The 15,754-nt window shown below is 44.9% G+C and overlaps 1 protein-coding gene across 1 annotated transcript; it reads left to right on the top strand.

Moving 5' to 3' along the window:
- Nucleotides 1–2,152: 2,152 nt before the first annotated feature.
- Nucleotides 2,153–14,167, top strand: LOC120915978 (anionic trypsin-2-like). Its single transcript, XM_040326818.1, has 5 exons — nucleotides 2,153–2,348; nucleotides 4,214–4,385; nucleotides 6,408–6,661; nucleotides 8,938–9,077; nucleotides 13,842–14,167. Exons 1-5 carry the CDS (start codon nucleotides 2,270–2,272, stop codon nucleotides 14,022–14,024), a joined length of 828 nt encoding a protein of 275 aa, XP_040182752.1. The 5' UTR covers nucleotides 2,153–2,269; the 3' UTR covers nucleotides 14,025–14,167.
- Nucleotides 14,168–15,754: the final 1,587 nt, after the last annotated feature.

Genomic DNA, 15,754 nt, shown 5'->3' with positions numbered 1-15,754 from the left:
ATCCAGGTCCTGATAGCTGCTCTCATCTTCTTGTATTTTAACAATATTATGTATGTTATCTATAGCAAACCCTCTCTACCATACAGTGCTCTTTTGCTTTCTGTATCTTAATACTGCTGTACAAAATAGTATTTTCAATAAGAAAGTTACAGTCTGAGTGATGATGAGGGGGTAGGAGACTGATTACGCCCTGCTGAGATGATGGCCGTAATCAGGAACAAGGGGGATATATATAAGGCAGCAGGGTACAGGGTACAGGATGCAGGGCAAGAGCAAGATCATGAGCAGGATAAATGGCAAGTAGTATCTGGCTATCAAAGCAAAACACTGAAGTGTAATAGTCATGGCTGTCTTAATAGCATCATGGGCCCCTGGGCAAAGTAATGCTCTGGGGCCCCTACAATGGAGACAGTGCAGGTAAACAGACACCAAGTAGGTAGGAGGCAGACAAGCAGAGCTTCCCCTTTTGGGTGGAGATCTGCATTAACTACATGAACTATCCTTCTGTGCAGCAAGGAAACAGTGGGGAAAATACTACATAAATTAAGTAACAAAGCTGTCCTGTGCATATAATATATCTGCCAGATTGATGCCTCCCCAGCACTCTGACCCCTCTACACCCCAGATATCCCCCCATCACTCTCAGTGCCATCATGGGGCCCCCAATTTTTGGGCCAGCGTGGGCTCAAGGACCAGCTGCTTTGGGGAAAGTGCAGGGGCCCCCCATGCAGCTGGGGCCCCTGGGCAGTGCCCAGGTGTGCCCTCTCATTAAGACAGCCCTGGTAATAGTAGAGGAAGGACTAAATAACTTCCCATCAGCCAGAATCAGGTGGAGACTGATTGTTGGAATCTGCTGAAAGACACCCCCTGTGGACACCGGAACTAAAACCTCCCACTCTGGGAAGCACAGTGTCACCAGCCGGAGATCCAGGTCCTGATAGCTGCTCTCATCTTCTTGTATTCTAAGAATATCATGTATGCTATCTATAGCAAAGCTGCTGTACAAAATAGTATTTGCAATAAGAAAGTTACAGTCTGAGTGATCATGAGGGGATAGGGAGACTGGTTACGGTCTGCTGAGATGATGTCATCAGATGATGACAGCACCTCAGCCTAGGCAAAGTCACTGACTGCTACATAGCAGGGGAGGGCTGGCAGCCTTAGCCCTGGGGGGGAAAGTCCAGTCAAGTGGCCCATTGAACCATCGGATGAGCTCACCATCCGGTCCCAGGGAGTTGTAGTTTCCTCTGCGCTGCTCTGTTTTCCAACCACCGGGAGCTTGAGCGTGGACTACAACTCCCAGAATGCAACAGCTAATGGTGAGCCGCTGTGGCCGTGCCACCCGGCCCGATTTCCTTGTGCAGAATAAAACAAGATGGTAAAGGTCAGAGGCTGCCGTCCATTTTGAACATAAGTTAGAGCGGCCTGGGAGGCAATTGCCACCCTGCCCCCCGGCCCAGCCCTCCCCTGCTGCATAGCAATGGCTTTTTAAGGATAAAAGATACAGCTTTGTTCAAAATGTATACTGTTGCTGTATATTTTGCCATGGCAGGAATGTATTCATCAAGACTTGTAAGGTGATTAGAAGGGCCACGTTAAGGACAGGATTATGTTAAATGCAATGTTGACATATGTGAAGTGTTGTTTGCTTGATCAATTGTTTCCTGTTTAGAAGGACAAGTCTCGGATTAGGTAATGTGTGTGACTCATTGGATGGGAGGTTAAGGGATTGAGTGTTTATTTCATGGATCTCATGTACTTGGATACATTATATTAGTGACACTCTCTTCCATCCCACCAGTATATAGCTCAGCTGGGCTCTGTGTACACCGAACCTTATTCTTGTGCCAACTCAATATCCTGGGACCTTGAAAGTGGTCACACTCGTGTTTACCAGACCCTGGGAAAGCAGCAGGTGGGAAAACCTGGCTAGCTGATCCAATAATTCCCCAGGTGTGTGTTCAGGACTTAGTGATACAGGGGAAGGTGTTGTCTCTAGATATGTGGTTTTCAGAATTAAAGGGCAACTCCAGATACAAATAGTATTTCATCCAGGTGTGTACATTGATGGCAGGCTACCGGCCAACTTCTTGTACTGCTCAGGGACTTAAAATTGCATAACTCCCCCTCACATTTTACAATGTAGATTTGTCATGGGGACTGATGGGTTTTGGCACATTTAATGCTCCCACTACCAGTACATGCTTCCAAACCTCATATTCTATCATGTTAATAATTCATGGAGTAATCTAAGTTTTGGTTAAGTAGCATGGTCTGTACAGAATTGCTCTTGACATCTGGAGAGAAAATGCGTGTGCTTCTGCTGGCCGCACTGCTGGGGACGGCAGGTGAGATGGAATGAAATGTCTAAGGTCGCGTACACACGGTCGGTCCAAACCGATGAAAACGGACTGAAGGACCTTTTCATCGGTCCAAACCGATCGTGTGTGGGCCCCATCGGTCAGTTATCCTTGGGTCAAAAATGTTAGAACTTGCTTTAAAATTGAACCGATGGACGCCTAACCGATAGGTCAAAACCGATGGTTAGTATGCAAAAACGTCGGTTAAAAACCCGTGCATGCTCAGAATCAAGTCGACGCATGCTTGGAAGCATTGAACTTCATTTTTCTCTGCACGTCGTTGTGTTTTACGTCACCGCGTTGGACTCGATCGTTTTTTTAACTGATGGTGTGTAGGCACATCAGACCATCAGTCAGCTTCTTCGGACCGTTCTCATCGGATGGACCGACCGTGTGTACGCGGCCTTAGGGGCTTCCAACCTGAGCAGTGAGGGCGCCCTCTATAGACAGACCTGGTGTACCAACTGGGATTACATTTGACTTTTTAGAAAGGGAGGGAGAAAAAAAAGGAATGAAAGAGAAGAAGGACACAATAAAAAAGAAGGAAGGAAGGCAGGAAGGACATTAGCAAGCAATGACGAAAGGAAGGAGGGAAGGACATAAAGAAGGAAGTAGGAAAAGAATAATGAAAAGGAAAGAAGGAAGAGGAGTAAAATGGAAGGAAGGGAAAGGAGGAAAGTAATGGAAGGAAAGGAAAGGAAAGGAGGAAAGTAATGGAAGGAAAGGAGGAAAGTAATGGAAGTAAAGGAAAGAAGGAAAGTAATGGAAGGAAGGGAAAGGAGGGAAGTAATGGAAGGAAAGGAAAGGAGGGAAGTAATGAAAGGAAAGAAAGAAGGGAAGGAAAGGAAAGGAAAGGAAAGGAGGAAAGTAATGGAAGGAAGGGAAAGGAGGAAAGTAATGGAAGGAAGGCAAAGTAGGAAAGTAATGGAAGGAAAGGAAAGGAAAGGAAAGGAAAGGAAAGGAAAGGAAAGGAAAGGAGGAAAGTAATGGAAGGAAAGGAAAGGAGGAAAGTTATGGAATGAAAGGAAAGGAGGGAAGTAATGGAAGGAAGGGAAAGGAGGAAAGTAATGGAAGGAAGAGAAAGAAGGAAAGTAATGGAAGGAAAGCAAAGGAGGAAAGTAATGGAAGGAAAGGAAAGAAGGAAAGTAATGAAAGGAAGGGGAAGGAGGGAAGTAATGGAAGGAAACGAAAGGAGGAAAGTAATGGAAGGAAGGGAAAGGAGGGAAGTAATGGAAGGAAGAGAAAGGAAAAGTAGCAAGGGAGAAAAAAGGGAAGGAAGCAAGGATAGAGGAAAGGGGAAAACAAAAGCAGGGAAGGGAGGAATGGAGGTAAGAAGGAAAGAAGTAAAGAAAGAAAGAAAGAAAGAAAGAAAGAAAGAAAGAAAGAAAGAAATACGGAGAGACAGATAGAGGGGGAGAAAAGGAGTCAGGGAGGAAAAGCAAAGAAAAGGAGGAAAAAGAAGGAGGTGCATTGAGGCACAGAATTGAAATGGATGGAAGGAAGACATGGAGTGAAGAAAGATGGAGAAAAGAAGAAAGAGGGGGAGAAAGAAAGGAAGGCTCAAAGGAAAGATAAGGTGGAAGAAGGAAAGAAAGAAAGAGGGGAAGGAAGGAACAGGACTGAAATGGATGGGAGGAAGGAAGGAAGGAAAAAAGGAAGGAAGGAAGGAAAGAAGGAAGGAAGTGAAGGAAAATAAAAGAAAGGAAATAAAAGGAATGATTGATTTTGTAGAAAAAATATATATTTTATATTCAGTACTGATTTATATTTTCATATAGTCCTCAGTTCTATTTATTGGTGATATATTCCTGATTAGTTGTCCAGTATTGTTTCTGAGCTTTTTCCTTTTCTAGTTCTATTTCCTCCAGTGGAATCCTCCTCCATTGGACGGATCATAGGGGGAGAAGAATGTGTTCCGCACTCTCAGCCATGGCAGGTGGCTCTGTATTACTTTGATAGGTTTATCTGTGGCGGGATCCTTATAAATGAGAATTGGATACTGACGGCAGCGCACTGCAAATTGTCGTAAGTAGTCAATGTGATTCTTTTTGTCTAAAATGTGAATTAGCAATCTGTTCAAACAATTTTCTCGTTTTAAATAGAGTGAAGACGGGTTAGAACTTCTTCCAGGTTTTTATTGTACCTGTGTCCCCTTTGGAGAAATTTTCACTTCCTAATCTTGTGCCACTTGAAAAGGGAAGTTAAGCCCTGTACACACGATCGGTTTGTCTGATGAAAACGGACCGATGGACTGTTTTCATCGGTCAAACCGATCGTGTGTGGGCCCCATCGGTTTGTTTTCCATTGGTGAAAAAAAATAGAGCATGTTTTAAATTTCTCCTATGGATAAAAAAACGTTAGGAAAAAAACGATCGTCTGTGTGGAAGTCCATCGGTCAAAAATCCACGCATGCTCAGAATCAAGTCGACGCATGCTCGGAAGCATTGAACTTTATTTTTCTCAGCACGTTGAAGTGTTTTACGTCACCGTGTTTGGACACGGTCGGAATTTAGTCTGAAGGTGTGTAGGCAAGACTGATGAAAGTCAGCTTCATCGGATATCTGATGAAAAAATCCATCGGATTAGATTCCATCAGATATCCGATCGTGTGTACAGGGTTTTAGGGTGGAATAATGCCTGACAGCAATCGAAACACCTTTTGTGATCTTACATGGGGACTTTCTGTTTCCAAGTATTGGTGCTTCCTAGGATAGATAGAAAGAAAGATACAATCTTCACAATGGGTCACACAGATAGCAGTAAAACCCTACAGAGGTTCTACCCCCCCCCCCCCTCCTTTCTAAAAAAAATGAATACAATTCCAGCACAGGTTCAACATTCTAAGTACAAAAAATTATTAACATTGATAGCCAGATTCAGAGAGACTTAGGTTGGCGTATCAGTAGATACGTCAGCCTAAGTCAGAATTTGCGTTGGCGCTAATTTAAGCGTATTCTGGTAACCAGATACGCTTAAATTAGGTTCAGATACGAGCGGCGTAAGTGTCTTACACCCTCGTATCCTAAAGTGTAATTTTTGACCGCTAGGTGGCGCTTCCATTGCGGTTGGCGTAGAATATGTAAATCAGTAGATACGCCTATTCACAAACGTACGCCCGGCTGACGCAGTACAGATACGCCGTTTACGTAACGCATTAGCGGCCTAAAGTTATTCCATCAAATAGATGTTAAGTATGGCCGCCGTTCCCGCGTCGAAATTTAAACATTTTACGTTGTTTGCGTAAGTCGTCTGTGAATAGGGATTTACGTTGTTTACTTCCACGTCGAAATCAATAGGCCCGTGCGGCGGACTTAGCCGCAATGCACACTGGGAAATGTAGGCGCCCGGCGCATGCGCAGTTCAAAAAAACGTTTGGGGCTGCATTTGATGGGCGCTGGTGAGGCTGCTAAATTGATGGGCGCTGGTGAGGCTGCATTTGATAGGAGCTGGTGAGGCTGCATTTGATGGGCGCTGGTGAGGCTGCATTTGATGGGCGCTGGTGGGGCTGCATTTGATGGGCGCTGGTGGGGCTGCATTTGATGGGCGCTGGTGAGGCTGCATTTGATGGGCGCTGGTGAGGCTGCATTTGATGGGCGCTGGTAGGGCTGCATTTGATGGGTGCTGGTGAGGCTGCATTTGATGGGCGCTGGTGAGGCTGCATTTGATGGGCGCTGGTGGGGCTGCATTTGATGGGCGCTGGTGAGGCTGCATTTGATGGGCGCTGGTGAGGCTGCATTAAAATGGTGGGGTATACATGGTCAGGATAGAGGGGGTGGGGTCAGGGGTGGAGCCAAAGGGGGGCGCCAAAATGAGGTTTCGCCTAGGGTGTCAAAAATCCTTGCACCAGCCCTGGTTAAATGTACAATATTTTATTGGAAATAATAGACTTTCCTGTTACAGGAGAAAGGTTGGCCCATCTTATCGTGCTAAACGGCTTTTTTTTTATTTCTGTAGACTGAAAACTTCTTCTTAGGTTATTAATCAGAGTTATTACTTCCTAACCAATTTCAGACACACCTTGACTCACACATGACTTTGGCTTATTAGGAATATTCAGATATGCCTGGGGGATCACAATCGCGCGGCCTATGAAGAAACCGAACAGTGGCGACATGCCGTTAAGATGTGTAACCACACCGGCTATAACAGCAGCACCTACAACAATGATATTATGCTCCTGAAAATGAATTCACCAGTCGAGATTAATGACTACGTAAAACCGATCGTCTTACCCACTGAGCCAGTGCCGGACAACATCATTTGTAACATTTCGGGATGGGGATCCACCGTTTCTCCAGGAGGTAATCTCCATTAAAAGACCACTTGATCGAAAAGTGAGTTTCCGACCAGTTGGGTTCGGTCATTCTTTCGCCCCTAGGGAGTAAAACGAGTTCCCCTCACCGTGATTCTTGGCTCTTCTCTAGCTGATTTTGGAGTTTAAATAAAGTGAGACTTTAACCACTTAAGCCCCGGACCAAAATGCAGCTAAAGGCCCAGGCCAGGTTTTGCGATTCGGCACTGCGTCGCTTTAACAGACAATTGCGCGGTCGTGCGACGTGGCTCACAAACAAAATTGACGTCCTTTTTTTCCCACAAATAGAGCTTTCTTTTGGTGGTATTTGATCACCTCTGCGGTTTTTATTTTTTGCGCTATAAACAAAAATAGAGCGACAATTTTGAAAAAAATTCAATATTTTTTACTTTTTTCTATAATAAATATCCCCCAAAAATATATAAAAAAACATTTTTTTTCCTCAGTTTTGGCCGATACGTATTCTTCTACCTATTTTTGGTAAAAAAAATCGCAATAAGCGTTTATCGGTTGGTTTGCGCAAAATTTATAGCGTTTACAAAATAGGAGATAGTTTTATTGCATTTTTATTAATTTTTTTTTTTTACTACTAATGGCGGCGATCAGCGATTTTTTTCGTGACTGCGAAATTATGGCGGACACTTCGGCCAATTTTGACACATTTTTGGGACCATTGTCATTTTCACAGCAAAAAATGCATTTAAATTGCATTGTTTATTGTGAAAATGACAGTTGCAGTTTGGGAGTTAACCACAGGGGGCGCTGAAGGAGTTATGTTTCACCTAGTGTGTGTTTACAACTGTAGGGGGGTGTGGCTGTAGGGCTGACGTCATCGATTGTGTCTCCCTACAAAAGGGATCACTCGATTGATGCAGCCACCACAGTGAAGCACGGGGAAGCCGTGTTTACATACGGCTCTCCCCGTTCTTCAGCGAGGGGGAGCGATCGCGAGGGGGTGGCTAGAAACTAATAGCCGCCCCCTCTTCCCGGATCGCTCCCAGACGATTTCCGACCGCCGCATGTACCGGGGGGGGGGGGGGGGGGTACCACGTCTAGGCAGGGACGTACGGGTACGCCCATCTGCCTGTACATGCCATTCTGTGGACGTATATGTACATGCGGCGGTCGTTAAGTGGTTAACCACTTGCCGACCGCCGCATGAACATTTACGTCGGCAGAATGGCATGGACTGGCAGACGTTCCTTTAAATTTGCCGCCGTGTGGGTGTGCACGCACCTGCCGCGAGCTCCGTGATCATGCCTGTGAGACCCGCGGACTCGATGTCCCCCAGTGTTCCGCGATCGTGTGTCACAGAGCTGCAGAACGGGGAGATGCCTGTGTAAACAAGGAATCTCAGCGTTCTGCCTAGTGACAGGACAAAGCCTCGTACACACGTCCGGTTTTCTCGGCAAGAAAACTGCTGGCAAAGCTTTTTGCCGTGAAAACCGGCCGTGTGTGTGTTTTGTCGTCGAGAAAACTGCCGGGAATCTCGACGAGAAAAATAGAGAACCTGCTCTCTATTTTCTAGTCGGGATTCTCGTCGGCCTGTTTCCCAAGGAGGAAACTGTGTGTGTGTATGCGGCTACAAGCTTTCCTGTCCTCCGGTAAGCCCGCGCATGCTCGATGAGACTTTGACGCATGCGCGGTAGCTTACAAGGGTAGTGTAGGGTGAAGCAAGTTGGCGGCGACGTCACCACGTTCTTGCCATTCAAAAGAACGGCGGTTCTTTTGAATTGTGCCGTGTGTACACTTTAGCTTTGCAAGAAAATCTTGCCAGGAATCTCGTCAGGGAAAACCGACGGCTTTTTCTCGATGACATTCCCAGCCGTGTGTGCGAGGCTTCAGAAATACACAGGAGAAAATGCACGCTGACAAGGGGAGTGTAGAGGAGGGCGGGGAGTCTACTGACATCACGACTCCACCCACTGAGCTTCCGGACAACAGAATCTGCAGTTTTTTAGTTCTTATAACAGACAGAGGGGAGACATTTGACAGGTAAGGATACATGCAGGAGGCATCTATATCCGTATAGATCAGCACTATGGCAGGAGTTTAGAAAGGATGAGAGCGGCTTTACATCCACTTTAATATTTGGACTAAGATGATGAATGATAGCATGAAAGTTCCATATTCAATTGGTCAAGATGCAGACCTTTCACCAATTAGCAGTGGCCCTTCAATCTTTTCCTTTTCAACATGGTCAAGAAAATGTCCAACGCTGTGTCTATAAATACTGTATAAATATATGAATTCTGTGTTTCTCAGAGACATATTCGGATCTCCTCATGTGCCTGAACGTCACCACGGTGCCTGCAAGTGACTGCCGGGGATTTTATGAAAATGATTTAATAACCGACAACATGCTGTGTGCGGGAAACCTTGAAGGCGGAGAAGACTCTTGTCAGGTTTTTTAAATAGAAAAAAGAACATGGCCCACCTCCTAAAGATACCAGCACTGCACACCAGGCGTATGGGTTACATACCGTATATACTCGAGCAGGGCCGCCACCTGGAATTTTGGGGCCCCTTACTCAGCTTCAGGCATGGGCGCCCTGGAGCAGAGAACCGGGGGGGGGGGGGTGCTGTCGACTGAAATTGAGAAGAAGCGGGGGGGCTGCCACAAATTGAGAAGCCTGGGGGGGGGGCCTTTACAAAAAAAAAAGAAGAATAAAGAGAAATATATATATAAAAAAAACTATAAAAAAAGGGGGGTAGCCATCCGGGGGCCCTGGGGACCTCTGGGCCCTTTAATACAAATACAAAAGAAACCTCTGGGCCCTTTTATAAAAAATACATAAAAAAAAGGGGGGTTGCCATCCGGGGCCCTGGGGATCCTCCGGGCCTTTTAATAAAAGAAAATAATTAAAAAAAAAACATTTATAAAAAAAAAAGGAGGGGGGTTGCCACATGGGGCCCTGGGGACCTCTGAGCCCTTTAACAATATATATATATATATATATATATATATACAGTATATATATATATATATATATATATATATATATATATATACTGTATATATAAAAAAAAATATATAAAAAAATGTAAATTGTTTTATAAACAAATAATTAAAAAAGGGGGGTTGCCATCTGGGCCCCTTACAGGTATACTGCCTGTACCCCCCTTGATGGCGGCCCTGTACTCGAGTAAAAGCCAACCCGAATTTAAGCCGAGGCACCTAATTTTACCACGAAAAAAATGGGAAAACTTATTGACTCGAGTATAAGCCTAGGGTGTCCATCTGCATGCCTCACTGTGCCCATGCCACACTGTGCCCATGACTAGACTGACGTTTAACATGGGAGTCTATGGAAGGGGTGCCCGGTTTTGAAAAATCGATGTTCCCCAGCCGTAGGTCCCCCGGACAACAAACTTTGCACACTTGTAGAGGAAGAGTGTGGCTACATGTGCGCCAAGTTTGGGCTCCAGGGGATCTACGTCCGGCCGGTACCGGGTCCCGAAATTCCGGGAGATCAGGCGCAAAAAGGTGACTCGAGTATAAGCCGAGGGGGGCATTTTCAGCACAAAAAAATGTGCTGAAAAACTCGGCTTGTACTCGAGTATATACGGTATATGATATCCTAACCATAAGATGGCTATGAGTCTGCTGGTCCTCCGCCATGTTTTTTCCAGCTCCTTAGCCTTGGGTGGAGGACACATGGTGGTCACAAAAGGGGCCAACTTTAGAAAACATAAACCTGCCACTGGTGGCCTGTGTGTTATTTGTACTTGGGAATATTGAGGTTTATGCGCAACTAACTTGCCAAGTTGCTACTGCAGCCACATGCATTGCTTAAAGGGGTTTCCTAAATGGGCAGAGGGCATGATTGTGATAGGAGGTCTACATGATTGTAGCTCCCAAGCTATGAAAGCATCAACATTACCTCTGGTGTGCAGAGCTTGTCTCTTTTTAGGGTTGAGCAACTGTCTTTTGAATTTATGAAAAAAAAAAAAATCTGAACCATCTGAATTAAATGAAGTGAACTGCTGGCAGATTTTTCAATTCAATCAGAGAGCGACAATCTGAAAGCAAACCATCTCTGCTTGGAAATCAATAATTCTCTATGACGTTGTCATGGGCGCACCTTCTAATTTTAAATTTTTTTTTGTAAAATAAAGCATTTGTATAAATATAAAATATGAAAAAAACATCAGATTAAAAACAAATGTACACCTAAAAAAAAATGCAGGGCTATTTGGAGATTCAATTAGGGAGAAACAGTCTGAAAGCAAACCACATCTGCATGGAAATCCATAGGGGCAGATCCTCATAGAAACTACGCTGGCGTATCTCTTGATACGCCGCGTAATTTCAAATTTTGCGCGTCGTATCTTTGTTTTGGTATCCACAAAACAAGATACGACGGCATCTGGGTTAGATCCAACAGGCGTACGCCGCCGGATCTTAGATGCAATTTTTCTGCGGCCGCTAGGTGGCGTTTTCGTCGTATTCCGCGTCGAGTATGCAAATTAGCTATTTCCGACGATCCACGAACGTACGAGCGCCCGTCGCATTTTTTTTATGTCGTTTCCTTTCGGCTTTTTCCGGCATATAGTTAAAGCTGCTATATGGTGGCGTACTCAATGTTAAGTATGGCCGTCGTTCCCGCGTATCATTTTGAAAATTTTACGTCGTTTGCGTAAGTCGTCCGTGAATGGGGCTGGACGCCATTTACGTTCACGTCGAAAACAATGACGTCCTTGCGACGTCATTTGGAGCAATGCACCCTGGGAGTTTTTACGGATGGCGCATGCGCCGTTCGTTCGGCGCGGGGACGCGCTTCATTTAAATGAAACACGCCCCCTACCCACCGAATTTGAATTCCGCGCCCTTACGCCGCGAGAGATACACTACGCCGCCGTAACTTACGGCGTAAATTCGTTGAGAATTCAAACAAAGGCAAAGTAAGTTACAGCGGCGTAGCGTATCTTACATACGCTGCGCCCGGCGCAGATGTATGTGGATCTGCCCCATAATTTCTAATGACATTGTTATGGGTGCACCTGCAATTTTAATTTTTTTTATTACAATTTTTATATAAATATAAAAAAAAAGATTAAACATCAGTTTTCTTTTAGTTTTTTTATTTATAACAGGGACAAGGCCCACATGGGTTGACACGGTACATACAATACATATGGTAAGGTAATAACACACTGACAGCTCATGGTATATAATCTCGTGCCAAATAAAATATAAACATCAGTTTTTATCAAATATAAAAACAAATATACAGTAAAACCTTGGTTTGAGAGTAACTTGGTTTGAGAGCGTTTTGCAAAATGTTTTAATACATTTTGCCTTTGATATACGAGCGATGTTTTGATATAAGAGTAGCGCCATGTCACAACTGAGTATAAAAGAGAAGAGAGGAGCCTCTAAGTGTAGCAATATAGTTACATGTAATGAAGGTACAACATTTAGCAACTTATTGCTACACTTAGAGGCGCCTCTCTTCTCTTTTATACTCTGTAAAAAAAAATGCTTTGATATACAAGTGCTTTGGATTGCAAGCATGTTTCTGGAACGAATTACGCTCGCAATCCAAGATTTTACTGTACACCTAAAAAAAAAATTTCCCATTGTAATATACACCATATTGTCAAAAGTATTGGGACACCTGCCTTTACACGCACATGAACTTTAACCACTTGCCAACCAGCCACAGAACATATACTGCGGCAGGTCGGCTCTATTGCACAAAACGACAGACCTGTACATCGTTTTGTGTAATAAATACTGTGCAGAAGCAGGCCCGCCAGATATCCGCCGGCAACCCGCAATCGCTTCACATAGAGGCAGAACGGGGATCTGCCTATGTAAACAAGGCAGATTACCGTTCTGACAGGATACAACACTGAGATCTGCTGTTCCTAGTGATCAGGAACAACGATCTCTGTTTTGTATCATTAAGCCCACCCCTCACGCAGTTACAACACACCCAGGGAACACAGTTAACCCTTTGATCACCCCCTAGTGTTAACCCCTTCCCTGAGCGTGTCATTTATACATTGATCAGTGCTTTTTTTTTCAGCACTGATCACTGGTCCCCAAAAAGTGTCACTTGGGGTCAGATTTGTCCGCCGCAATGTCGCAGCCCTGCTAAAAATACAGATCGCTGCCATTACCAGCAAAAATACGTAAAAAATTAATCCATAAGTCTATCACCTATTTTGTAGACACTATGGGCCAGATTCTGGTAGAAGTGCGGCGGCGTAACGTATCGTAGATACGTTACACCGCCGCAAGTTTTCATCGCAAGTGCCTGATTTACAAAGCACTTGCGATGAAAACTACGCCGGCGGCCTCCGGCGCAAGGCAGGCCAATTCAAATGGGCGTGTGCCATTTAAATTAGGCGCGCTCCCGCGCCGGACCTACTGCGCATGCTCCGTTTCTTAACTCCCGCCGTGCTTTGCGCGCCGTGACGTCATTTTTTTGAACGGCGACGCGCGTAGCGTAATTCCGTATTCCCGGACAGCTTACGCAAACGACGTTATTTTTTAAATTTCGACGCGGGAACGACGCCCATACTTTAGACAGCAATACGTTTGATGACTAAAGTTAGGGCACCTAAAACGACGACTAACTTTGCGACGGGAAACTAGACTAGCGGCGATGTAGCGAACGCGAAAATCCGTCGTGAATCGCCGTAACTCCAAATTTGCATACCCGACGCTGGTTTACGACGCGAACTCCCCCCAGCGGCGGCCGCGGTACTGCATCCTAAGATCCGACAGTGTAAAACAATTACACCTGTCGGATCTTATGGATATCTATGCGTAACTGATTCTATGAATCAGTCGCATAGATAGAAACAGAGATACGATGGCGTATCAGGAGATACGCCGTCGTATCTCTTTGGTGAATCTGGCCCTATAACTTTTGCGCAAACCAATCAATATACGTTTATTGCGATTACGATCGCGTGCAAGCCACGCCCCCCCCCTTTTTTTTACAAAAAATATGTAGCAGACTACATATGGCCTAAACTGATGAATATTATCCCAATGCCATTCCAATTTGGAAAGGGCAGGGGATGGTTAAGGCTTCTGCATTTTACTTTAAGGCCAGCGATTCCAACTTAATAGATCCCATATTAAATCAGGAAATTCATTTTCGCCTACATACGCTGTTGTTCCTCATGTACTGTATTCTGTTTCTTTGTAGGGTGACTCCGGAGGCCCCCTGTTTTGCGACTTAATCTTACAAGGAATCACATCTTGGGGAGACCCTATATGTGGACAGCCAAACAAGCCGGGAATCTACACCAAAGTGTTTAATTACATCAACTGGATTAAAGATATCATCCAGAACGAGCCCCCGGAGATCTGCCTGGAAGTATCTCGCTAGTATGGAAGGCTATTAAGAGGAGTTTTTCTGATAATAGCTTGCAAAGTCTATTGGGAAAAAAAACCCTCATAAAACATTTTATCTTCGGTCCTTGTGTGGTAAACTACCAAATGAAAATTGCTATAAATAAATAAAATAGTTATAAAAACTAAAAACTAGTTGGTGCCCAGCCATATTATTTGACCTGTACGTCCTCCTCAACATTATCAATGCCACTAACCAGCTTAAACTTAAAGCTGAACTCCAGAATAATAAAATAATATATATATATACACACTGAGGGCAAGATCCACGAAGCAGTTACGCTGGCGTATCTATTGATACGCCATTTAACTTCTAGTTTGCTCCGGCGTATCTTTGTTTTGTATCCACAAAACAAGATACGCCTGAAGCTGGGCTAGATCCGACTGGCGTACGTCTTAGTACGCCGTCGGATCTAAGGTGCATATTTACGATGGCCGCTAGGTGGCGCTTCCGTCGATTTCCGCGTCGAGTATGCAAATTAGCTAGATACGGCAATCCACAAACGTACGTCCGGCCAGCGCATTTTTTTATGTCGTTTCCGTAAGGCTTTTTTCGGCGTAAAGTTACCCCTGCTATATGAGGCGTAACCAATGTTAAGTATGGACGTCGGGCCAGCGTCGAATTTTCCGTCGTTTACGTCGTTTGCGTAAAACGTTCGCGAATAGGGCTTTGCGTAGAATGACGTTCACGTCGAAAGCATTGGCTTGTTGCGGGTTAATTTGGAGCATGCGCACTGGGATACCCCCACGGACGGCGCATGCGCCGTTCAGAAAAAACGTAATTTACGTCGGGTCAAGACATATTAACATAAAACACGCCCCCATCTCATCCATTTGAATTGCGCGTCCTTACGCCGACACAGTTACACTACGCCGCCGCAACTTACGGCGCAAATTCTTTGTGGATACGGGAAATACGCTGTAAGTTACGGCGGCGTAGTGTATCTGAGCTACGCCACGCCAGACGTAGAGATGCGCCGAGGTACGTGGATCTGGGCCTATATTGCCAAAAGTATTGGGACACTTCCTTTACACGCACATGAACTTTAATGGCCTCCCAGTCTTAGTCCGTAGGGTTCAATATTGAGTTGGCCCCACCCTTTGCAGCTATAACAGCTTCAACTCTTCTGGGAAGGCCGTCCACAAGGTTTATGAGGGTGTCTATGGGGATGTTTGACCATTCTTCCAGAAGCGCATTTGTGAGGCCAGACACTGATGTTGAATGAAAAGGCCTGGCTTGCACTGGTGCGCAGTCATGTTGGAACAGGAAGGGGCCATCCCCAAACTGTTTCCACAAAGTTGGGAGCATGAAATTGTCCAAAATGTCTTGGTACATAGTTACATAGTTAGTCAGGTTGAAAAAGTCCAACCAGTTCAACCATAAAAAGAAAATATATATAATATCATACAATCCCATATACCCAATTCTATACCCACAGTTGATCCAGAGGAAGGCAAAAAAACCCCAGCAGAGCCATGATCCAATTTTCTACAGCAGGGGAACAAATTCCTTCCTGATCCCCTGAGAGGCAATTGGATTTTCCCGGGATTAACTTTACCTATAAATGTCTGTACTCAGTTATATTATGTACATTTAGGAAAGAATCCAGGCCTTTCCTAAAGCAATCTACTGATCTGGCCAGAACCACCTCTGGAGGGAGTCTGTTCCACATTTTCCCAGCTCTTACTGTGAAGAAAGCTTTCCGT

This window comes from Rana temporaria, chromosome 10 (assembly GCF_905171775.1).
Source record: "Rana temporaria chromosome 10, aRanTem1.1, whole genome shotgun sequence".
Classification (NCBI taxonomy): domain Eukaryota; kingdom Metazoa; phylum Chordata; class Amphibia; order Anura; family Ranidae; genus Rana; species Rana temporaria.
The sequence above is the reverse complement of the archived record's forward strand: the minus strand, read 5'-3'. Positions and strand labels throughout refer to the sequence as shown.

What these genes read in the sequence shown, in the direction of transcription:
- LOC120915978 (XM_040326818.1), top strand. Translation starts at nt 2,270, where the DNA reads ATGGTCTGTACAGAATTGCTCTTGACATCTGGAGAGAAAATGCGTGTG. An exon ending in GCAGCGCACTGCAAATTGTC is followed by an intron (nt 4,386 to 6,407) that starts GTAAGTAGTCAA and finishes TTGGCTTATTAG; the next exon opens with GAATATTCAGATATGCCTGG. An exon ending in ATCCACCGTTTCTCCAGGAG is followed by an intron (nt 6,662 to 8,937) that starts GTAATCTCCATT and finishes TGTGTTTCTCAG; the next exon opens with AGACATATTCGGATCTCCTC.